General features: G+C 49.8%; 1 protein-coding gene across 1 annotated transcript; it reads right to left on the bottom strand.

Annotated features, from left to right (window-relative positions):
• Positions 1–13965: 13965 nt before the first annotated feature.
• Positions 13966–14760, bottom strand: LOC148773496 (melanoma-associated antigen 10-like). The gene has a single exon (XM_088833907.1). It carries the CDS (start codon positions 14758–14760, stop codon positions 13966–13968), a length of 795 nt encoding a protein of 264 aa, XP_088690033.1.
• Between the last annotated feature and the right edge of the window lie 10505 nt (positions 14761–25265).

Genomic DNA, 25265 nt, shown 5'->3' with positions numbered 1-25265 from the left:
CAAAGCTCTGGGGTCTACGTGCTCTTCACTGTCTTCTGTCTGGGCAAGTTGGCCACAACCCAGGCGCCAGGCCCCCCAGCAGTGGAGCAGGCTTCTGGACACCAGGCTGAGGGCCACTGAACGGGTCCAGGTGCTTTGTTTGAGAGATCGAGGAACAGGGAGGGCTGTCTCGAGTAAGCATTGCCATCCCATACTCATGGTGAGAGGACTGCTTGAGTGGACTCTCATGCTCTGGGTGGGAGCCCCATAGAGCTACCCTTTGACTACTCGCCTGCCCACCATGATGACTTGGCGAAGCACCCAGAGGATGTGAGGAGTCAGGAGCAGAGGATGCCCATAAAGTGCCACCAGAGGTGAGAAGGTTCTCCAGCTCATGAGCGGGGCACGTATCCTGCCTCTTTTTCTGTGCATTTCTCTCTTACTCACTGGAGTTCACGCAGGGTTTCTGTTTGGCCTTACCATTCTTCGCTCACATCACATGTTTCCCCAGGTTCTGAAGGACTCTTCGACAGATGTGTCACCAAGCCCTGCACTTGGCTCTGGGGGATACTGCATTCCAGGCGCTCCCAGCTCAAGACAGACTGATGAATCCTCGGTACTGGCCCTGTGTCCCTTGCCCCTTGACCCCCTGTGCCCAGAAACCCCAGCCCAGGGGGTCCTCCCGACATGGCTGCAGAGTAAGAATTACCTGGGTTTCTCACATCAGTTTCAAATTGGCCCTGGGTCCAGCACCCTCCACCCCTCAGGTGGTCCCACCTCCCTGCGTGGGGTCACCGACGCAGAGCCCAAGGTCCTTTTGAGAGGGGCTGGGGTTGTTCCCATGCCTGTTCACCGTGGTCCTTCCCCTGGGACCAGCCCCATCCCTGTTCCTCAGTTCCAGATCTGAGAACTGGCTCAGGGGCCAAACCTGGACGAGGGATCTTGACCTGTTTACTGGGGCGGCTGCTCTTGGCCTCAGTGTTGTTTGGGACTGTACCTTGATCCGTTGCCCACCCATCGAGCCCCAAGGAGGCCATGTTGTACTGATCACCTGCCCCGCTCTGTGGATCTGGCCTCCTGGGCAGCGGCAACCCTTGTGATGGCCCCTGGCTCCTGGCTACTCACTACAACCCCATGATCTCTGCTGCAGTCCCTGGGCAGTGGGAACGGGGGAAGGAGGTGTCGTCCGTCTCCCCATCGCCAGGCCTGGCGAGCTCAGCCTATGTTGTGTGGTGACTTCCCTCTGCTCGGTGGCCGGGCAGTAGGTGACCAGCTCTCCATGGTTCCTGGGCTCTCCTGGTGATAGTGCTGTGGGTCCTGCCACAACTTGGGGTGGCGAGCTCCCCTGCTTCCTGGGACAGAGGGCACCTGTGAGGGAGGGCTCCAGTCCCATTTGCTCCCTTGGGGGTGGGGATGGGGGTTCTTCAGCTCATTGTGGGGTGGGGTGGGTGGGCTGCTGCCACAGGCTCAGAAGTTCAGAGACGTCTGGGTAGTTCTGGTCTCCAGGGGCCTGCCTCCCAGTCTCCCTGGCCTTCGTGTCAGGGATGCAGGTTTTCCCAAGAGGACCTCTGATGCCAGCGGGTCAGGGCTGCCTTGGTGGAATGCTCAGTGTCTTTGAGGTTCAGCCACTCCTGTTGAATCCTGGGCTGATGTTTGTCCACTGCCTGAGGTTTTGTCAGCTGCCGGGGAGACCCTGGGCCACCCCCTGTTTCTCACTGTTCTTCACTCTGAGCTGCTCATCCCCTGCTGACAGCAAAGCAAAGACGTCATTTCCCTCTATTCCCCACCACGCTCCACAGACCTGGATCTTCTCACCTGCCTGGGAATCCCTCTCCCCCTGCCAGGCCAGCACAAGTTCTAGCAGCTGGGCTGTGGCCTTGAGCCCAGGGCTGAATGCACACCGACTACCCCCAGGATGGGTCCTGATAAACAGTGGGGCAGGGGATGTCAACCCCGTACCAAGGCCCCATCTCGCCACCTCTCACCAGGGCCAACCTCCTTAGGATGGGTCCTTTGTGAGGCTATTCCCGGTGGTGGGGTGGGGGGAAGTTGGTGCCAGAGGCTGGCTAGGGACTCACCACGAACGGGACAGGGAGCAGGCAGAGTTGGGCAAGGCATCCCTTCACCTGCAATATTGACCGGGCAGTTCCTGCCAGCCTGTCGGGAGGTGCAGAGCACAGGCATTAGAGGTGTCCACAGTGGGCCCCGGTGGCTGGGCCCTCACAGTGCCTGAGGCTCGTGATTGCTATTGACCGAGCAGGAGAACTAAAACCAGGAATTGGTACCTGAGCGGTGGCTGTGTGTACACAGAGGATGCCAAGTGCCTTTGCCTGGGTGGCACCATGCTCTGCCCTGCTCACAGCCTGGGGGAAAGGGCTCTTAGCATCTTTCACAACAGACAGCTGCTGGATTGGGCAGGAGAACTCTTTCCAGTGCACTGGCCACCCAGCCATCAGCTAGACCAGGCGTAAGCACAGCCTGATTGTAGAGGGCATGTCTGCGAGCCAGACCTCATGAAGCAACACGCGTTCAAGTCCAAGGACACCCTTCCTGCAAGAGGCTCCTCCACCATGCAGGGCATCAGGTGTCCACTCACCCCTGCATCACTCAGGGCTGGGGGGTTGGGAGGCTGGAGTGCATCTTCCAGGCAGACCTGGGAAGTGCAGAGCCTGAAACGAGGCAGAGGTTGGGGAGCAAGAAGAGTGGGGAACCAACCACTGCCTCACATCAAAGGACCATGGAGGGGGTTTTTAGATGGGAGTGCCATCTGGATTGGGCCTTGTAGTGAAGAGAGTCACCTTGGCTGGGAAATTGGGGAAGGGCCCCCCGATGGGTCAGACCCATGGAGGGAACTGAGCCCAGGTGTGTAGCTGGAACAGGCAAGTCTGTGTAGGGTCCCCAAGCTGACACCATCAGTTCAGGTCCCCCCGAGGGATTTTTGGCAAAGGATTTCTGGAGACTCTGATATACCTGTGAAGTTTCTCATCCACTGCCTGCAAAGACAAGGCTGCATGCTGGTATGTGCAGCACTATCCAGGTAGGCTGGGCAGGCTCTGGTCCTCCACAGAGGTGGTGTGGGAGGAAGCAGAACCTCCGTTCTGCCATCTCAAACCTGGATTGATCCCCAGCACCACCACTGCTGGAGTGTGAGTCTCAGCAAATCACCCCTTCTATGAGTCTCCATTTCTTTATCTGAAGGATGAGCACAGTGTGGAATGTCCCCATTAGGAATAATCCTATTTGTCGGTGCATCTGATGGGAGTGAGTAGGTCATGGGATGTAAATCTATAAAATTTGCTATCACACGAAAGCAATCTATAAACCAGAAAGCACCTACTATGAATAGTGGTTGAAGAGGCATCTCTTTTCCCAAGAGAACTTTCCCCAGAATGAGTGGGAATGCAGGCTTGTACCTTGAAGCCTGCAGCTGGGAGACAGGCAGACAGTGAAGAGTGCCCAACTCAGAAAGGAGGAGAACATGGACACTCAGTCCCAAAGGTCCTATAGGATGTGACCTGGGTTGGGACTTAAGGGCCATTGGTGGATTTTGAGCAAAGATGTATATAGTGACCCCTGGGGACAGAAGGCAGTGTGAGCTGAGTCAAACTGACAGGCTTTGTGAACTGGGGGCTGCACCATGACCAGGAATCCATAAAGCTGGAAGCCTCTTCCCTGAACTGTGCAGGAGTCAACATCTGCCTGCGGCCTCAGGTCCATGATCTTCTGTTCACCATTCCGTCACCCAGAACACTTCAGCAGCCAAGTGTTTTCAGCAACTTGATCTAAATAAACCCTTTTGGTAGTCACACCAAAAATGGATGATACCAAGAAGCTACTTATAGCATCCTGAATTTTCTCTGTGTATCCCACTTGGTAATAACAGTCTCATGGTTCACTGCAGCCATGTCAGCGTGTTTGCCAGACCTTGCCTGCATATTGATGATCTCTGTGTCACTGTTAATGATTTTTAAATCTCTAAACTCTTGTGGTCCCCAAGGCTTTTGGATAAAACATTAGGCACAAGTGACCCTAGCCCCAATAAGACCCAACACTTTCAGAGGACTGACAGAGGCCCAGGGATATTGGATGCGTTACCTTCTTCCAGCCTTCGGCCTGCAGGGATGCCCTTCCTGAGACAGGCAGGACTGAGGGCCAGCCCTAGTTCAACCTGAATGACTACACACCCCACCATCTGCCAAACTGCCTCAGAATGTGGACTCTTTTGGTACCAACCATGGTCTTCTGTGGTAGAAATGGGAGCTAAAAAGAGGAAGGACCCTTGGCAAGCACAGAATTCCAGTTGTAATTCTGGAAACCTGTACACCATCTTGTTTCAGGACATCCGGAGCCCTGTGTGGTCTCCCACTACTGCCCCACAAAACCTGGGTGCACCCACACAATTCTGGGGTGTTAGCGTGATTCAGGAGTCTCTGGTTTTGAGATACGGTCAATGACACCGGAAGCTCAGCAGCATCAAACTCACCTCGTTGACTTGCTTTCATAGCACACGTCTGAAGCGCCGATAGGAAATGCAGGTAGAGGAGATGGCGGAGAGGGCATTGTGCTGCTGCTGGTGCTGCTTGCCCCCTCTGTCTCAGAATCCTGTGCATTAACTTTGGACAGGATGGAAAGCGGCCTTCAGGGAGTAGCACCCGGCCCTCACTTGCAACATGCTTGGTAGCTAATCATATCCTTAGGATTAACCTGGACCCCAAATTGCAAAGGCCATGTTTTCCCTGAGCAAAACTGTGGTTTTCTGTCAGCCCATGATCTGGAAGCTGTCTCTTGCTTGCCCACCCCGGCTTCTGTGCCCCGGTGACCCTCCAGGTTCCCTGGTTACCCGTGAGGGTGTATGGCCTTCAGCCTCACAGCGCAGGGCTGAGCAGCCCAGATCAGTGTCCTTGCCTGGATGTGCCCTTGGCATTGTGGCGTCATGGCTCAGAAGCCAGGGTTTAAGATCTTGAACCAGTGCTGACTCTTTTCCAGCCTCAGTTTTCACATCTGTATGCTGAGTGTAGTAACAGTGCACAGTTGCTGGGACAGCAGGGAGGGTTCCACGAGTTGAAAGGTTGGGATAAATTTGGTGTGCAAAGATATTATGAGGAAGAGAACCAGGAACACTGCTGGGGTCTTTCCTCTGCTTTTGGGACTTACCATTGTTTGACAAGGGCAGAAAATAGTGCTCCATGCCACCTTGTCTCCAGCCTCCAATCGCGTCCCTCTGGGGTTCAGGGGACAGTTTTTAAGCAGCTTCCTGTTGGCAGAGCACCATTGCCGGGAGAAATATCAATAAACTCAGATATGCGGATGACATCACCCTTATGGCACAAAGCGAAGCGGAACTTAGGAGCCTCCTGATGAAAGTGAAAGAGGATAGTGAAAAAGCTACCTTACAACTCAACATTCCAATAACTAGGATCATGGCACCCAGTCCCATCACTTCATGACAAATAGATGGGGAAACAATAGAAACAGTGAGAGACTTTTGGGGGACTCCCAAAATCACTGCAGATGGTGACTGCAGCCATGAAATGAAAAGACACTTGCTCCTTGGAAGAAAAGTTATGAACAACCTAGACACCATATTAAAAAGCGGAGACATTACTTTCCCAACAAAGGTCCGTCTAGTCAAAGTTATGGTTTTTCCAGTAGTCATGTATGGATGTGAGAGTCAGACCATAAAGAAAGTTGAGCACTGAAGAATTGATGCTTTCGAACTGTGGTGTTTGAAAAGACTCTAGAAAATCCCCTGGATTGCAAGGAGATCCAAGCAGTCCATCCTAAGGGAAATCGTTTCTGAATATTCATTGGAAGGACTGATGCTGAAGCTGAAACTCCAATACTGTGGCCACCTGATGCAAAGAACTGACTCATTTGAAAAGACCCTGATGCTGGGAAAGACTGAAGGCAGGAGGAGAAGGGGATGACAGAGGAGGAGATGGTTGCATGGCATCACCGACTCAATGGACATGAGTTTGAGTAAACTCCACGAGTTGGTGGTGGACAGGGAGGTCTGGCATGCTGCAGTCCATGGGTTTGCAAAGAGTCGGACACAACTGAGCTGAACTGATTGAGGACCAATGGCAGCCGCCAGTTCCTATTTTCAATGCAAATTGAAGCAGAAATGCGGTGGCTTAAATCATAGAACAGGTGTTTCAGATTAAACATTAGGTGAAATTTCTTTTTCAGATGGATTTGGTAAACTCTGGAATGGATTGTCATGGGAAATTTTGAAGCTTCTTTTTCCAGAAACTTTCAGAAAGAGGATAGATATTCATCTGCCTGAGACGGTTGAAGTATAATCCCATCTGGAGATGTTCTGATGCACTGGCTTCAGGTGGGAATAGAAGGGAACAGTGATCACCTTTCTACTGAGGTCGCCTGACCAAGCGTTTCATTCCACTTTTCAGAGCATTTCAGCATTACTGATTTTATCTGATTTCAAAAGTTATGCATGTTCATTACCTAAATTCAGAGGATACAGAAACATGTGAAAAAGTAAATCTCAAACAAAATCCTGTAATTCAGAGGTAACCAAATATATATTTTTTTGGCCTATATATTCTCCAGACAATTTTTTGGACATTTCACACAGAATTTTCCAAAAAAAAGTATCACACTGCACAATTTGTAATCTAGCTTTTGTACTTATTATATTCTGGGCTCTTTCTATACCACCAAATATGGCTATATATCATTTTTGGTAGCTAAAGACAATTTCATGATATCCATGTAGCATAACTTATTTAACCAGGTTTCTACTGTGGAGGTTTAGGTTGTTTTCCCTGGAAATCCCTGTACATACGTCCTTGTGGAGTTGTCCAGTCATTTCCTAATAATAAATTCCTGGAAGTGAAATTGCTGTATAAGGGTATGCCTGTTTAGATTTTTCCTACCTATTGCCAGATTCCCCTCCAGAAAGGTCAGATCAATGTGCATCACCATCAGTAATGCTTGAGCGAGTCTGATTTCCCTTTTCCTACATGACATTAACTACTGTCCATGTTCACTGGATGTTCTCAGTGTTTTAATATACATTTCTTTGAGTTCTAAAAACATTGAAGTTCTCAAGTTTTCTATTTCTTTTGTTAGTTGCCTTTTGTCTTCTTTATGCATTTTTCTATTGGGGACCCAGATAGATAGATGGACGGGGTGGGTGGATGGATGGACGGATCACTTTTTGTTGTGTGACTCTTTGCAACCCCGTGAACTGTAGCCTGCCAGGCTCCTCTGTCCATGGAATTCTCCAGGCAAGAATACTGGAGTGGATGGCCATTCCCTTCTCCAGAGGATCTTCCCCACCCAGGGATCAAACCCAGGTCTCCCGCATGGCAGGCAGATTCCTTACTGTCTGATAGACAACAAAGATGAGTGAGCAGGAGGATGCAGGAGTGTGATCCAAAAGAGTCATGACGTCTTCCCCAGTTCCCAGACCAGAGTCAATTGTCAGACACAGAATCCATTGACCAAACGGAAGGAGGGATCCTTATGAGTAGAGACTCTGCAACACCCTGGCAGATGTATGCAGCCATCAGTCCCCAAGTCTGTCCCACAAAGAGACCCACATCGTTCACCTTGGTGACTGAACGTGGGCAAGAGAGGAAAGACGCAAACATTGTAAGGATGTCTAGAAACGGGATGCTGTGGGAAGTGATACTCGGGCCTTCACTCCGTCAATGTCCGCAGTGGAGTGGGAGCATGTGTGCACCAGGAGCATATGGAGGTGTGGCCTTGATCTGACCCAGAGAGCTCCTGCCTGCCACCTCCAGATGTGTGATTAGAACAGATGGGCTTGATGATGGGCACAAGCCCTTAATGCATGCAAGGCCATTAGTATAGACGCTATCAGAGCAGGGGAGACCAAGTGCACTCCCTGCACCTTGACTGTGAGAGTAAATACAAACCAAGATTTCCTCTGGTTTGGGAGATGTGAAACATCAATGACACCCTTAACACCAAAAGGGATGCAGGGAGGTGGTCCCCACCATACCTCCTCAGCGGTCTGGACCCTCCTCAAACCTATAGGCTCCTAAGGAGGACTGTGGACCACCACCCACTCGATAGCAGCTGCTTTGCCAGGTTTGTTATCTTTACCGGAACACATGGCCACCTCCTCGCATACAGCATGCAGCCATTGGTCCTCATGAGCTAGGTTCTGTCAGAGCCACAAAGGGAGGCGACTGCAACAGTAATCCACCACAAAACAGAAGTGGCGTCTCTGAGGAGATCAGACCCAAGCAGGGCCATAGATTACAAGAAGGTGAGCTAAACCCCAATATGACCTGCAAATGTGTCACAAGCACCTCTGCCACAGTTTATTCCTGGAGATTAATGGACCAGGAAGCTCTTTCCTGACCAGCTGCTGGGGGTGTGGAAATGCTGAGCATAGCTGAGGGGTGGGTTGGCTGAACTGAAACTTCAGGTGGAAATGGACTCCTGCTGCAATACCACCTCCACCACATGTGGCCATAGAGACGGTGGCGAGCAGAAATCCACTCCCAGTGGATGCAACTTAAGATGGTGCCTCTAGGGATCCACTATATATGGATAAAAGAAATGGCCCGAGCCAAGAATAAACATGGGCTTAAAGACGATGGAAAATGAATTGGACAGCCAGGCAGTTACTTAGAATGAGAAACTTTGGTAGATTGCCACATGTAGGTTTGGAGAAGGGGTACATCAACGAACCTATAGGAAGGGGCACCAAAAAGGAAGATATTTGCACTGCCTCTTACTACTCACAAAAGCATGCAGCACACAAGAGGCAAGGAACATCGACGAAGACCCAATGCCTGAAGAACTGAGAGCGCCCAGCCTCTGTCAGTGGTCCCTCAGGGCTTCACAGTGCTCTCATGTGTGGAGGAGCCATGGGGCCGAGGATGAGGCTGCATCTGGGCTCAGCAGCACAGGCGCCACCTGCAGGCCAGATGAACTATGGCACCTACCAGGTGTTTGCCCTGCCATGGACAGAGAGTGATGCTGACCCCTCAGTGGCACCATCCCTCCAGAAGATCATTGAGCCACTAATGGTGAGTTGATCACAACATCTCACTTCCATCCTTGAAGGAGAAGAAGTTCATCTTTACTGAAATCGATAGGTACACATTCTAGATGTGGGTTTCGCTTTCCTGCTTGCAGCACCTTGTCTGGCACCACTATTTGAGGGCTCACAGAAAGCAGAACTGACTGACACAGGATATTTCACCAAGCCGTCCAAGACCAAGAGATCCTCTAACAGCATACCAGGGGCTCAGAGGACAAGCGGCCATTTGATCCAAAGTTGCTATCTCAGCCCCCAACATCCAGAAGCTGCTGGTCTTCTGGAACAGTGGAATGGCCTCTAAAGAGCACACGTGGGGTGCACACTGGGATATGAGAGCCTGTGATACTGGGGTGTCACCCTTCAGGGACCGGACATGCTCCACATCTGTCATCCTTAGTTCCCCACGAGGTAGGATGCATTTTCCTTGAACCAGAGGGTAGAGTGACCCCACTGATCACCACTTCCACTGACCCATGACCCCACCTACAACCACTCCAAGATCTATGACTCCCGGCAAGGCCACTCCCAGTGACTCATGACCCCACCTGCCACCACTCCCAGTGACCCACAAGGGAAGTTGTGCTTCTGGTTCTTAAGAGTAAGTTCTGTAGTTCCACAGCAGGGATGTCCACATTAGCCACATCTAGCTATTTACATTTGACTTCACATTATGTTAAGTAGAAGGCCAGGCCCTGGGACACACTAAGCACACTTGAGTTCACAATACCCAGGCTCATGTGGCTACTGGTTACCCTACTGCTGGTGGTGACACACGACAGGCTGTTCCCAAAGCAAGAAGGTTCCCCCAGGAGACACGATAACAGTCCTACTGACCCATGAGCCATGGTTCCCATCTGGGCACTTTGGGCTCCTCCTGCTAGGGGACCAGCACACACACAGAGAACTGTTCCCGTCCTGACAGGCAGAGCTGACCTTGATCCCAAGGAGTGTGCGGGTTACTCTGGCACAGGGGGAACAGAGAGGAAACTTCTCTAACAGCCAGGTGAGGTGTCTTGGCTTCCTGTTCCATTTCAGTGATGAACTGACAAGTCCAAGAGCAAGGGTCTGAGAAGGGCATCGGGCCCAGGGCTTCAGAACCTTGAGGGACACAGTCTGTATTACCTCACCAGGGAAGCCACTGGAAATGGCCGAGGTCCTGGCTGAGAGTGCAGGGGATTTAGAACGGATCTCAGGCAAGAGAGAGTGACTGTCAGTTGTGGTGCAGCAGCTGCTGCAACTGTGAGGGCCCAGCATTTGTCCAGTCTTTCTCTCTGAGCTTCTTTAGGAGGAGTGGAGACCAACCAGAATCCTCAAGGAGCTGTCCTCAGAGGAGGCCAACTCTCCGGATGGAGGGAGTGTATGTCAGTGTTGGGAGGGGTGGATTATAGTGGATGCTGTGGTGCCACCCAGATCTCCTCTTTGTCACTAGCCCACTCATTTGCCCAGGGCCACCGGTGTTGGTGGATGAGGACTCAGAGCAAAAGTTACCCTCCACTGGAGGGGCTGCCTCCCTGGGGCAGCTCGTTGTGAGAGACTACTCACGGAATCAGTGTGGGGAGCATACAGGGGCCTGAACCCCTCAACTTTATTAGGTTGATCTCTGCAGCGTCTTCCCTTTTGATGTCTGCCTTCTGAAAATTACTATGTTCATCATGCTCTGAAATGGCACCAGAAGTGAACAACGGAATGAAATGCAAGTTAGATACAGAGACTTAGCCTTTGGAGGTTGAAGTCATGGGCAGGGGGATCCCTCTGCCCTGTCCAAAGTCAAGGAGTATGACTTCAAAGTATTTGTGTTGGACTCAATCACAAAGCTGTATATATCTCAAGGCTTCTGTGTCCTGATGGTTATTTTGGCAAGTCACATCATCTTCTTGTCCCAGCGAATATATGGAACAGAATTAGTAAGCATTTACCAGTACTATTATGATGAAAGTATTTATGCATCACACAGTAAGGCAGAGGAGTATGGATGGATGGACTCCAAGTTAAACATTTTCAACTGGCCTCCTGTTTGCATTTCTTGGGACACAAAGAAGTGGGCTTCAGGCTGGATACTTACAAATGTTAGTATTCCCTGTGACAAGGGATAGTTTGCTACAGTTGAGGCACTTACAATCCGCCTCCTGTTTGCTCTCTGAAATGAATAAAACAATAGAGACAGCGTAAATAGCCCGGGTTTGTCTGTTATAAATACTTAAAGTAACAGTCATGGCAAGGACAAAGAGGGACAAAACCCTGTTTGAGTAAAAGATAAAATATCTCCACTCCCCCAACTTTTGGGACAAGGGAGACACCAGACATGTGAAAAAAGGCTCCTTGTGGGTCAAAAGTCAAGGGATAATGCCAGAGCATAATGAGTCTTGATCCTCACGGAAACCTTCACTTCGAGATCCATCTTGGCTGAGGGGTGTGTGTATGATTGCAGGGGAGTGTCCCAGGGTAGGTCAGGTGTGGAAAAGAAACCAGATAATTGGCCTGAAGGAAGACAAAAATCCAGAAGGACTGCCTTATATAAATGACTCTACCGCCTCTTGACTGTGCTCCTGCTCACCAGGTGTGACATCCACACTTTCTCACCAGGATTGCATCTCTGCCTTGTTTCTGTCTCAACTAAACTATTTCTTTATGTGCTCTCCCACTTGTTGTGTTGTTTCTAACGATACACTTTGTACCTGCATTTACAGTTTCTGCCTCTGTGATAAATGCATTTTTCACTGGAAGCAATGATCCATGATAAAATAGCTTTAGCCTCTAGCCCTTGCTAGTCTCCTGGCTAGGATTCCTGGCTCTCATCCAGGCTGCCCAGGTTCAATTCCTGGGCAGGGAATAAGGATGTCACTCCACACAACCACTCACTGCTGACTCACGAAATCAGTGCCACTGGAAGGAGCCCAGGTCCTCACCTTGGCCCTGAATGGACGGCGCCTGGACAGAGCTTCCATCAGTCAGGCAGACAGGGGCCTTTCCTGCTTCTTGGGACCTCAGCCCCATGGATGTGGCACCACCTTCATCCAGAATATCTCTCCACCCCACCCCAGATATCAGCACAAATGGGATGCTTTTTCCCCAAATGATGTGCTTTTGTTATCTATATGAAAAGTTTTTTTTTCTGTCTTTGTATTTAAGTTGGTGAATTGATCATGTATTTATTCCCAAACTGTTGGAGGTTTACCTAGGATCCCATGTTCCCTGCAAACAGCTTCCAGAAAGCAGAGGGAGAAGAGATGAGAACAAGGACCTGGAGTCTCCCCTGCGTGCAGTGTACTCGGTGCTCAGCAGGCAGCAGCCGGTAGGTATAGCTTGGGATGAAGACAATTCCCGTCGTGTGTTGAGGAGTTTTTGAGGAAGCCAAAGGTGCCTTGAATCTCCAACTGTTTCTAGTCACCCCTCTCTGCTGGCACTTTCAAATGCAAGATCTGATTTAGTTTCCAAGGCTCTTGGGAATGTGAGGGAGGGTCCCCCCAGCTCCCTCCAGTGCTCTTTCTGCCCTTCCCTCTGCAGTGATGCCCACCCACAGTCTCAGCGAGCTGAGGATGTGTCCCTGCCTCCTGATGCCAGACACAGTCTCCCAGTGGGAGTCCGGGCTGCCTCCACACAATGGAACTTGCCTGAGCACCTGCCCAGGTGCCCTTAGGCTCCCCATAGCCCTGAGCCTCATGAGGGGCAGGTATCAGACAAGCGACAGTGAGGGGACAAGCACAGTGGGAGTTTTCTTTATAAAATCCTGCTAGGATATGCACAATGCAGCACTTTTCATCTCCAAGGAGAATTCTGAGGTATGAATTCAAGTTCAAGACACTCCATTAAAATCCTACGAAAAGTTTGGGGGTGCTTACCAAGCCATCTTCAACTACATTCTCCAAGACTGAGTAGATTGTGCAGCAAACCGAAGTCCATTCACCCCTCCCCATTTTGAAAAATTTTGTTGTACATACATCAAGCAGCATAAACAGGTGTCTAACTAGGACAGAAGAGGATCTTCTCACGTGTATGTCCCACTTCAGATTTTCTTCTCACCCATAAGACACTGTGTATAACCCTGGCTGCTGCCACCATCCACCCTCATCACAATCACCTCCCACAGAATGAACCCAGCGTCCCAAAGACCCAAACGACCCTGGCTCAGGCACCAACACTCAAGTGCTCCTCCTGGAGCCTGCTCCTTTTTTCCCTATTCTGTGGAACTAGGGGATATCTCTTCACATTCCTCATGTGACTGCAGCTCTTAGATCATCAATCTAGGTAGGGGGTGTCCTGGTTCTCCTAGTTTCCCCACTGCTAACACAGGGCCTTCCACAGAGGACAGGCTCCACAGAGGTCTTTGCGATAAACGAGCCAGAGTGGGGCACTTTTTAAGTCAAATCAGGCTTTTTGTACTTTCTTGAATAATAACTTGAGAAAATCCATTGGAACAGAGATAGTTTAGCTGTATAAAATGACAGACAAGAAGTATAGAGGGACTCACCTCAAATACATTTTATTTCTTAATTCTTACTAAGTAATATCATATTTCCAAAATAGTTAGATTTGAAGTCCATAAAATCTTGTTCAGAGTCACAAAATAAAATGAGAGTGTTCACAATCACAAAACAGCAAAACACTTGTTCTTGACCTGGGTAAGCACAAACACACTGTGATCAACGTTACTGACATGGTGCGACACTGAAGCTCATTAAGCCTCCTATTAAAAGGAACAACATTTGAAACATTTCTAAAGGAAGCAGAAGTGGATCTCCATGTCATTTAGAGAACAGGAAGCCAAAGTGCTACACACCAGTTCCCCCAACTGGCCCAGGCCGTCACGACTAAGGCTGAATGCTCCCTCTTCAAACACACAGGGAAGGCTCAGCCTCCCTTCCTACCCCCAGGACAAGCTGCTGGATGTGGGCCTGAAAGGAGCCTGGCTGCTGCTCAGGCTCAGGGCCCCTCTTCCTCCTGCCTCACACCTCTGCACACCGGGGTGGGAAGAACCTGGGACCCCTGCCATTGACCCTGCGCAGGTAGTCCTTGACTTGCTGCTTGCTGGTCTCCGCATAGGCCCGGGGACCCCACAGGAACTCGTAACGAGCAGGGTGGCTGTGAGGCACCTGCCGGTACTGCAGGTACCCCGCCCGCACCCACACTTGGGTCAGCAGCTCCTTGGGCTCCCCATAGATGCCGTGCTCTATCCCAGCAAATACCCCCATCCTGCTAAGTGCTCCCCAGACCTTCTCCTCAGGGACCTGGTCCCCTTCTAGGAGAATCAGGCTCAGGGCCGCCACCAGGAGGCCAGCCTTTGGCATGCTCTGCCCATCCCTCTGCATCTCATTGAGGGTGAGGCCCAGGGTGGGGACCATGGCATAGATGTGCTCTCTGGGGTCCACCTCTTTCAAATCCAGGCCAAAGACCAGCTGCAGGCACCGCGTGGCTTTACGGAAGACCACGGGGAAGTGGGCCTGGTTATCCCTGAGGACCGTATTCAGCATTTCAGCCTGGAAAATCGGCTCCTTGGTGCCATACTTGAGGAGCAGGAACTCCAGTAGTTGAGTCATCATCATATTCAGAGCCTGCTTGAACAAGATCTCCGCATCCACGGCAGCCGAGGAAGATGAGACTGGAGGGAAGGAGGCCAGAGGGGTTGAGGCATCCTCTGCCTCAGCCCCCAGGAGCTGCACCTCCGCTGGGCCCTGGGCCTGGACTTGGCCCTGAAGGTCTTCCTCAGGAGTGTAGAACTCATTCGTCGGGACCACAGGCATGATGAATGGGGTCTTGTGCCCAGTGTGGTTGTGGCAGGGGGAGAATGGAGACCAATGACCTGGGAAAGAGAGAGAGTGTAAATGGTCTCAGTTTTGAAATGCGACACGGGTGGCTCTGACTGAGGCTGCTTACTGGGTTTCCTTGAGGGCTGCTCTTGGGCGTTACAGGGGCACTCCTCCGGGGTGGTCAGTCTCCTGTCAAGTGAGGAAGAAAAATTCTGATTCAGGGTGCAGCCAGTACAGCCCGAGGTTCTGGGGCTGACAAGGTGGGGGGATTAGGGCCTTTTGAGGTCCCCTCTGTTCTGAGATGGGGAGCCCCTTTGCACACTCAGGATCCCCACCTCACCTTGACTCCTGGCACTCCTGTGGCCTCAGAACACAGACTTCAGACCTCCGCCTTCACCTCCTGGTTCCTGGAGACCCTGTGAGTCAAATGTAGGGGGCACCTCGGGGGTAGAGTGTGGCACAGACCTAGGCCTTCTGTGCTGGTAGGAGGGGTTGACTCTGTGAGGTTCCCCCAGATCTGGGGTGGGTAGTCCCATCGGGGCTCACATGTAGTGCTCACTTTTCCACTGGAATGACCTGGACCTTCCCCCTTCTGGGGTCCTGCAGGGAAACTCAGAACAAGAGCCAAGTCTGGACAGAAAGTGCTGAGGGGCCCCATATGTGTCCGCACCTGCCTACGGCCTCCCGTGGGCCCTAGGCTGGGGAGATGCTGGGTCCTCACTTCTCACGTCCTACCTGGCCTCCCAGCACTGAACAGAGGGGCGGGCGTCTGCTCAGTCCTCCCTCGGGGTCCAGGGAGTCCAGCCTCTGCAGACCTGAAACCTCCCCCTCCACAAGAACACCTCACCTTAAGGCCCCAAAGAAAGAGGTGAATAAACTGCTCACCCCTCTGTGGGGCCTCCAAGACCGCCCCCACCCTGCCCCTCCCTGCGCAAGAGCAAGGATCCCTCCCTGCCTTGAGGTCTAACAGCCTCAGTCCTTCCTCGCATGGAGCCTAGACTCTAGGCAGAACCCGCGATTGTCCCGTCCGCCATGTTGAAACCCCGCCACTTTCAGCAGGTCCCCAGGCTCTCTGAGACCCGGATGTCAGGAAATCCTGCACATGATCATCCCGCCCGGGGACTACCAGGGTCCCCTCTGTTCCGGGGTTGGGTTCCACTCCTCCCTCAGTGTCCTCACCTTGACTCCCGGTAGGACCTGGGCTCTGTCCTCTCCCTACCTGAGGCCCGGCTCCTCACACCAAGTCCCCGCTCTCTCTGAGACCCGCATGTCAGGAAGTCAGACAGGCTTAGTGTTCTCTTCTCACCACAAGGGGTCCCAGGTCCAACTACAGGGGCGGGGATCTGTGGGGGTTCTGTCGGGCCTCACGCAGGGACCCCTCAGTCCTCACTGAGGCACCTCACCTTGCCTCCAGTCAGGACCTGGGATTCTCGCCTCTCCCCAACTGAAGCCCTGGCCCGTTATACCAGGGCCCGAGTCTCTCCAAGACCCGGATGTCAGGAAGTCTGACCATGCCGGTTTCGCTTATTGTACCCCCACGGACACCCTGGACTGATAACAGAGACGGGCTACTCTGAGGCCTCCTCTGATTGTGGTCCACGGTACCCTAGTCCTCCCTCAGTGTCCTCAACTTGACACACCACAGGACCTGGGAATTGGCCCACCTGAGTTGCGGCTCCATATGCGAAGTCCCGTCTGAGACCCGGATGTCAGGAAGTCTGCCCGTTGTTTCAGGACCCCAGGCTGAGACCCGGATATCAGGAAGTGAGACCACGTATGTTGGGCCCAACCTATCCCAGGGCCAGGGTCCCCGCAGTCCTCCCTCAGGGTCCTCACCCAGACGCTTTCAGAACCTAAGATCCTCCCCCTTCACCCTCTGAGGCCTCTCCCCTTATACCAAGTCTCCAGTGTCTCTGCGACCCTGTGCTCATGCCGGCACCAGGGTCTCCCAGGGCTGGCAGCAGGTGCCAGGACCTGTGGCGTTACCTGTGTCCTCCCTCAAGGTCCTCATCTTGAGCCCTGGCAGGTCCAGGGATGTTCCTATGTTGACCCGAAGCAGGACCGTCATATCAAGGCCTTCACTGCCCTGAGACCCCGGGAGGAGACTGTGGACATGATACCAGGGCTCCAAGCCCAGGGCTTCCCAGAGCTGAGATGATCCCGCAGGGGTTCCTCAACCCTCTTTCTCTTTGTCACCTTGACTCCCAGCTCACCTAGGCACCACTTTCAGCTGCCAACTTTGCCCGCCTTAGAGCCAGCATCTCCCCAAGCCAGGACCCCTGAGAGGCAAGCAGGAGAGGGGACTCATTCCCACAAGCCTGCCAGTGTCTCCCAGGGCTAAAAGTAGTGACGACCTGTATGTCCTGGGGTCCCAGCGCTCCCCTCAGGGTTCTACCTTGACTCCTAGCACAGCTGTGCTCCTTCACTCTGCTGACCTAAACACAAGCTCCGTGACCCAGGCCCTCAATTCTCCCCTCCCAGTGGGGTCAGTGGCGTCACATCTGGATGCCACATCCCAACACCAATCCCGTGGTCTTCCACAGCTGTCAAGAGGGCTGCACATGCATCCCTTGAGGACCCTCTGTCCTCACCTCGAGTCTCTGCCGGACTGGGGCCCCTCCCTCTGTCCACATGAGACTGTGCCCTCAGACCAAGACTCTGACTCACTGAGTCACTGAGGAAGTGGAGGGGGAGGGGGGCTTGGCCTGACAGCCCGGACTGGGGTCCCCAGGAGTCCCAGTAGGAGTGGAGTTTTATTCTATGAGAACCTCTGTTCCGGGGTGACTGGACCCCCTCATCCTCATTCAGGAGGGGGCTTCCTTAACACTTGAGAGAAGGCTGCAGTCCCAGGACAGATTCTGGATGGGGGCCTGCTGTGCCCATGACCATGGGGGAGCCCAGGGAAGCACACATCTTCCCATGGGGGCCCCTCAGCAGTCACCATACTTGGAAACCATTCCGTATAAGATATTCGGTTTTAGGTGAAGAGGCTGAGTCATGGCAGGTGATTTAGGGGAACCCTTGGTTTGATGATTAGATAATATTACCTGTTGGTTGTTGTTCATTCACTCAGTCTTGTCCGACTCTTTGAGACTCCATGGACTGCAGCGTGCCAGGCTTCCCTGTCCTTCACTATTTCCCAGAGTTTGATTAGACTCATGTCCACTGAGTTTATGATGCCATCCAACCATCTCGTCCTCTGTCTTCCCCTCTCCTCCCGCCTTCAATCGTTCCCAGTATTAAAGTCTTTTCCAGTGAGTTAGCTCTTTGCATCTAGTGGCCAAAGTATTGGAGCTTCAACTTCAGCATCAGTCCTTCCAATGAATATTCAGGGTTGATTTCCTTTAGGATTGACTGATTTGATCTCCTTGCTGTACAAGGGACTCTCAAGAGTCTTCTCCAACACCACGGTTCAAAAGCATCAATTCTTCAGTGCTCAGCCATAAGAGTTGATCCTATTGGAGTGCTGTCCTTCGCACTGTTTAATCCTCATTCATATTGATGAACACAGTTCACATGTCTATGAAGTATCTGTCAGATTTGTATGTATATATGTGTGTAGATTATATGTTTCCCTCGTAGTTCAGTTGGTAAAGAATCTGCCTGCATTGCAGGAGACCCAGTTCAATTCCTGGGTTGGGAAGATCTGCTGGAGAAGGGATAGGCTACCCACTCCAGTATTCTTGGGCTTCCCTTGTGGCTCAGCTGGTGAAGAATCCACCTGTGATGTGGGAGACCTGGGTTCGATCCCTGGGTTGGAAAGATCCCCTGGGGAAGGGAAAGGCTACCCACTCCAGTATTCTGGCCTGGAGAATTCCATGGACTGTATAGTCCATGGGTTCGCAAATAGTCGGGCACAACTGAGCGACTTTCAAAAAGAAAAATAGTTATATGTGCTTATATACTCATACATGGTGGACAAACCACAATGTATGTACTATGTGGGTGTATGTTTGGATTTTTAGCTATATGTTAATTTTTGGACTACACTGCTGCTGCTCAGTTGTGTCAGTCGTGTCCAACTTTTTGCAGCCCAGACTGTAGCACACCAGCTTCTCTGTCCATGGGATTCTCTAGGCAGGAATACTGGAGTGTTTTGCTATTTCCTTCTCCAGGGATCTTCTTGACCCAGGGACTGATCTCGAGTCTCCTGCATCTCCTGCATTGCAGGCAGATTCTTTTACCACTGAGCCACTATATATATACTTAAATTGTTAAAGAGTATCTGCTATTACTTTGTTTCAATCTATCACATACTCCAGTCCTATATTTAGTCTCTTCTTTGTATCTGTTGAGATAGTACTTTTTAAAGAAAGGTCAGGCCTTTGCTGGATGGTGTATCAGGTGGATATTTGCACAGACTCAGGAATCAGTTCAGGCAGTTCAGTCACTCAGTCATATCCAACTCTGCGTCCACATGGACTGCAGCATGCCAGGCCTCCCTGTCCATCACCAGCTCCTGGAGATGACTCGAACTCATGTCCATCGAGGCGGTGATGCGATCCAAACATCTCATGCTCTGTCGTCCCCTTCTCCTCCTGCCTTCAATCTTTCCCAGCATCAGGGTCTTTTCCAAGGTGCTCAGCTTTCTTTATGGTCCAGCTCTCACATCCATGCATGACTACTGGAAAAACCATAGCTTTGACTAGACAGACCTTTGTTGGCAAAGTACTGTCTATGGTTTTCAGTATGCTGTCTGGGTTGGTCATAGCTTTTCTTCCAAGTGGCCAGCGTCTTTTCATTTCATGGCTACAGTCACCATCTGCGGTGATTTTCCGTTCCGTCGCTCAGTTGTGTGCGACTCTTTGCGACCCCGTGGACTGTAGCCTACCAGGCTTCTCCGTCCATGGGATTCTCCAGGCAAGAATACCGGAGTGGGTTACCGTCTGGAGCACCCCAAAATCAATTCTCTCACTATCCATTGTTTCCCCATCTATTTGCCATGAAGTGATGGGATCATATGCCATGATCTTAGTTTTGGGAATGTTGAGTTTTAAGCCAACCTTTCCACTGTCCTCTTTCACTTGAAATTAAAAGACACTTGCTCCTTGAATGAAAAACTATGACAAAGCTGGATAGCGAATTCAAAAGCAGAGATATTACTTTGCCGACAAAGATCTGTATAGCCAAGCTATGGTTTTTCAAGTAGTCATGTGTGGATGTGAGATCTGTACAATAAAAAAGCCTGAGCATGGAAGAATTGATGCCTTCCTACTGTGGTGTTGGAGAAGACTCTTGAGAGTCCCTTGGACACAAGGAGATCAAACCAGTCAATCCTAAAGGATATCAATCCTGAATACTCATTGGAAGGACTGATGCTGAAGCTGAAGCTCTAGTACTTTGGCCACCTGTTGCAAAGAACTTACTCATTGGAAAAGACCCTGACGCAGGGGAAAATTGACACTTGTAATTTGTTTCCTCTGCCACTTATGACTAACCTAGACAGCATAATAAAAAGCAGAGACATTACTTTGCCCAAAAAGGTCCATCTAGTCAAAGCTATGGCTTTTCCAGTAGTCATGTATGGGTGTGAGAGCTGGACCATAAAGAAAGCTGACCTAGTTTACATATGTGAGTGTGTGCATGGGAAGTGCATCCTCCTGTTTTATCCCTACTCTTCTGTCCCCCCGTTGACACTAAGTCTGTTTGCTAACTCTGTGTCTGTTCCTCCTTTTAAATGAGTCCGTCTGTTTCAGGTGGTCGATTTCACCTCTGAATGATACTGTGCGGTCTTTGTCTTGCTCTGATTTCCTTCACTTAGTAGGACCCATCCCTGTAGCTGAAGATGCTTTAATTTCATTCTGGCCTATGACTGAGCTACATCCACTTGTAACTGGGCATCGCATCTCCTGGATACAATCATCTGTCGGAGACATGGTTGACTCACAGCTTGCCTCTTTTAAAAAGGGCGGCAGGGATCATTGGGGTTCACTTGTCTTTTGGACCAGAGGTGTCTTCAAGCATACATATAGTGGGGAGGAGTGCCACATCAAAGGCTACCTCAAGTCATTCAGGCTTTAGGTCTCCCCATGCTCTTCCCCACTGTGGCTGATTTCAATTTCCCACCTAAGAGTCTGCTAGGAGTGATCCCTCTGTTTTATTCCTCCCCAACATGAAATGTGTGCAGAGTGTTTGATGTAGGCAGCCTTGACTGGCATCAGGTGATTCCTCCTTGGAATGTCCTTGGCATTCGTGTAGAGACAAGCGTTGGGCTCTGGCTGCCCTGATTCCCTGTGATTTTATATTTTTCCTTTTCTACTTAGAATGAGTAAAATTTCCCGGCTGAAAAGCGCTTCCGAAAGCCTGTCCCTCCTGGAGTTTGTGGTTGGTATCCAGCACAAGTGCCATGCTTGAGGACAGGTGTTACTTACAACCCCTTAAGCCTTCTGAGTATTCACTTCCCAGAAGCCCCAGGTTGAGTGGTGTTGTTGTGAGAAATGGGCATAAGGCGGCAGCACTTCCTGATTTTCAACCCTCTATTTGGGGAAGGAGAGCCTTCCTGAAAGTTTGTTTGCTGGGTTGTAAATGTGAACGATAAGTGCCAGAGCACACTGCCAGTGGGTTGTGTCTTCTTTGTAGTATCCTCATGAATGTTCAGCCTCTCCAATTCATCTCCACTCTAAGACCAATCCTCACCCCTTTCTTTGCTCCTCTGAAGGTGCTGCCATCCAGAGGTAAGGTGACTCTAAGGTCCGAGGCCAGAGGTGGGAACCCCCACAATGGGAGAAGTGCAGACCAGCCAGCTTTGCAAAGCTTTTCCATCCCAATATGTCCTCTATTCTCTGGTTGCCCCAGGATTATTTGAATCCTGCGGAGACAAACTGGGTCTGGAGATTGTGCTTTGCTCCAGAAGGGAGTACAGACAGGTCTAAGGTGAGAGGATCATGGGTGCACATCGTCCTCAGCCCCAGGAGCGTCCAGCCGAGGGAGGCGAGGCTGCTCAGGCTCCAGCGATGTGACCCAAGTCTGATTCCCCAGGCCTGAGGGGAATAGTCATTTTTTACAGTGGTTAAATAATGTCTGTTCACATTGGAGTATAGTTGACGGACAATGATGTCTTTGTTGCATTTGTACAACACCTTGATTCAGGTATTCAGTTCAGCTCAGTTCAGTCGCTCAGTCGTGTCCGACTCTTTGCGACCCCATGATTCAAGTATAGGTGGAGGTATATCTGGTCTTTTCTAGAGCCTTGCATGGATAGGGTATTACGCAGTGTCATGGAGCACAGTTCTCTGTGCTATATGGTAAGTACGTTTTCTTTGGTGACCTAGTTTACATATGTGAGTGTGTGTAGGGTAAGCGCATCCTCCTGTTTTATGCCTCCTCTTTTGTCCCCTCAGTAGCACTAGGTCTGTTTGCTAACTCTGTGTCTGTTCCTCCTTTTTAAATAAGTCCATCTGTTTCAGATAGTCAAGTTCACCTATGAATGGTCCCGTGATGAGGTCTTTGTCTCCCACTGTGTGCATTCCTTCATTTAGTTGGACCCGTCCTTGTAGCTCAAAGATTCATTCTGATCTATGGCTGGGAAACATGCGTTTGTCACTGGGCATCGCATCTCTTGGATGCAGTCATGTCCAGGACAAAATGGGTGCCTCCGTGTTTTGCCTCTTTTAAATAGTGTGACAGGGACCATCAGGATGCACGTCTGTTTCAGCGGAGGTGTCTCCACGCGTACACCCCGTGAGGAGTGTGGCATCATATGCTAGGTCTGGTCCTTTTGGCGTTATGTCCTCTCATGCTGTCCCCACTGTGGCTGATTCCAGTTACACCCTCCCCAGTGGGCTAGAATGTTCCCCTGGCTGTCCGCCCTCCCAAGTATACCTGTGCGCAGACTCAGTGATGATGGACGCCTTGCCTGGGAGCAGGTGGTTCCTCCTGTGACCTTTTGTTTGCGTTTGTCAGGAAAAAGATGCTGGGTGGGGTGATTTCCTGTGATTCTACACTTTTCCTCTTATAATGTGGGTGATTAATGTGGCTTCCTGACAACCTGTCCCTTTAGTCGTTTTCCTTGAGTATCCTTCTCAAGGCCCATTTTTGAGAGCAGGTGTCATTTACAGCCACGAAGGCCTTGGGAGTATTCAGTTCCCAGAAGACTGGATTTGAATTGTTGTGTTGGAGAAACACCTACAAGGTGGCAGCACTTTTTGATTATCTTTCTCTTTTTTTTTTTCAGGTGCATTTTATCTTTTTATTTTTATTAGAGTACAATTGATTTACAATGTTGTGTTAGTTTCAGGTGTACAACAATGTGAATCAGTTATATATATATATATATATATATATGCACATATCCTCTCTTTTTTTAGATTATTTTCCCATATAGAGAGTGTTACAGAGTATTAAGTAGAGTTCCATGTGCTACACAATAGGTCCTTATTTGCTATCTATTCTATAATTGTGAAAGTGAAAGTGTCAGTTTCTCAGTCAAGTCTGACTCTTTTTTTTTCTTGTTTGATATGAAATTTTAATCACATGACACACAAAAAATTCTTTGACCAGATTTGGGGCAACTATTATTTCTCATGCTCAATATTTGTACTTGATTCTTTTACTATAACAACTTACTCAAGCTTCACGTTTTAAAAATTCTTATCACACTGAAGATGTATAATAAACATACTTTAAATTCTTATTCTGTATGGTTCTTTAATTTGGCCTTCTTCAGTATAGTTCATTCAGTCAGATTTTCTTAAAGAGTGCTTATATTTCTTAGATGTGGGTTATTTTTTAAAATTTATTTAGTTATTTATTTTTTAATTTATTTATTTTAATTGGAGGCTAATTACTTTACGTTATTGTATTGGTGTTGCCATACATTGACATGAATCAGGCTAATTACTTTATAATATTGTAGTGGTTTTTGCCATACATTGACATGAATCAGCCATGGGTGTACATGTGTCCCCCATCCTGAACCCCCTCCCACCTCCCTCCCCATCCCATCCCTCAGTGTTGTCCCAGTGCACCGGCCCTAAGCACCCTGTCTCATGCATTGAACCTGGACTGGCGATCTAGTTCACATATGGTGATACACACGTTTCAATTCTATTCTCTCAAATCTCTGTGTAATAGGCTCCAGTTTCATCCACCTCATTAGAACTGATTCAAATGCTTTCCTTTTAATAGCTGAGTAATATTCCATTGTGTATATGTACCACAGCTTTCTTATCTTTTCATCTGCCGATGGACATCTAGGTTGCTTCCATGTGCTGGCTACTGTGAATAGCGCTATGATGAACATTGGGGTACACGTGTCTCTTGGGGAACGAGAACCTTTGTGAAAGTTGCCTTCCATGGCTGTAAATGAGAGTGTAAAGGGCCAGAACAAACTGCCTAGGGTCTGTGTCTTCTCCCTTCTTTTCCCAGTATCCTCCACTTCAGCAAGCAATCCCCACCCCTCTTTTCTGCTGGTCTGAAGGTGCTGTGGTCCAAAGGTAAGGTGACTCTAAAGACGGAGGCTGGAGGTGGGAAACACCCAGGGGGAGAGCTGAAGACCAGGGGACTTTTCAAAGCTCTTCCAGCCCAATCTGTCCCCCACCCCTGGTGCACTAGTGTTGTTTCATGGTTCAAGGCCTGCCTTGGTGTGGAGATTGTAATTTCCTAAAGAGATTTGAAATAATACAGATGGGGAGTGCTGGTGGCCTTATTGCTGACACATTTTTCTCACTTTTGCCTCCCAGATATTCATGGCATCATATGATGTTTAGTTTTCTGACTTCACTCTTTGTTTTAATTAATATTCATCCATTTTTCTCCAAATCCTATTAATCGACATCATGTATATTCCATTGTATATACATGCCACATCTTTAGGCATCCGTCTTTTGTTGTTAAATTTACTTTTTTCTATTTCTTGTGTATTGGGAATACTGCTACTATTAACAAAGTGGCTCGCGTATTTTTCTCAATTATATTTTGGTCCTCCTTTTGCCCAGGAGTAAAACTGGTGGATTATATGGCAACTCAGCAAATGAAAATCGTAGTTGATATTTCCGTAGTACTGTTGAATTTACTAATTGTAATTTAATGCATTATTTTGCTATTGATCCTGGTTGTGTGGAATTATTATCGCTATCCTAATAGGCATTGATTGGATTTGGAATCAAAGTGGAGCCAGGTCACGTTTCACCTATGTTGCAATCTGTGTGACCTTGGACGATCGGTTTCTCACTCTTACCCTTTCTCAGTTGGCGTCCTTAGACTGTAGATGGCATTCATTCATGAAAGCTGGTTGCCACCAACATGTTCAGTTACATCATATAAGAGCATCTGGAAGGAGAGAGTGTATGGGATAAGCAATTAGGGATCAGTAACAGAAATCTCGGAGAAGGCAATGGCAAGCCACTCCAGTACTCTTGCCTAGAAAATCCCATGGATGGAGGAGCCTGGTAGGCTGCAGTCCGTGGGGTCGCTAAGGGTCAGACACGACTGAGCGACTTTACTTTCACTTTTCACTTTCACACATTGGAGAAGGAAATGGCAACCCACTCCAGTGTTCT

Source organism: Moschus berezovskii, chromosome X (assembly GCF_049115385.1).
Source record: "Moschus berezovskii isolate FMDL1 chromosome X, NW_MosBer_1.0, whole genome shotgun sequence".
NCBI lineage: Eukaryota > Metazoa > Chordata > Mammalia > Artiodactyla > Moschidae > Moschus > Moschus berezovskii.
The sequence above is the reverse complement of the archived record's forward strand: the minus strand, read 5'-3'. Positions and strand labels throughout refer to the sequence as shown.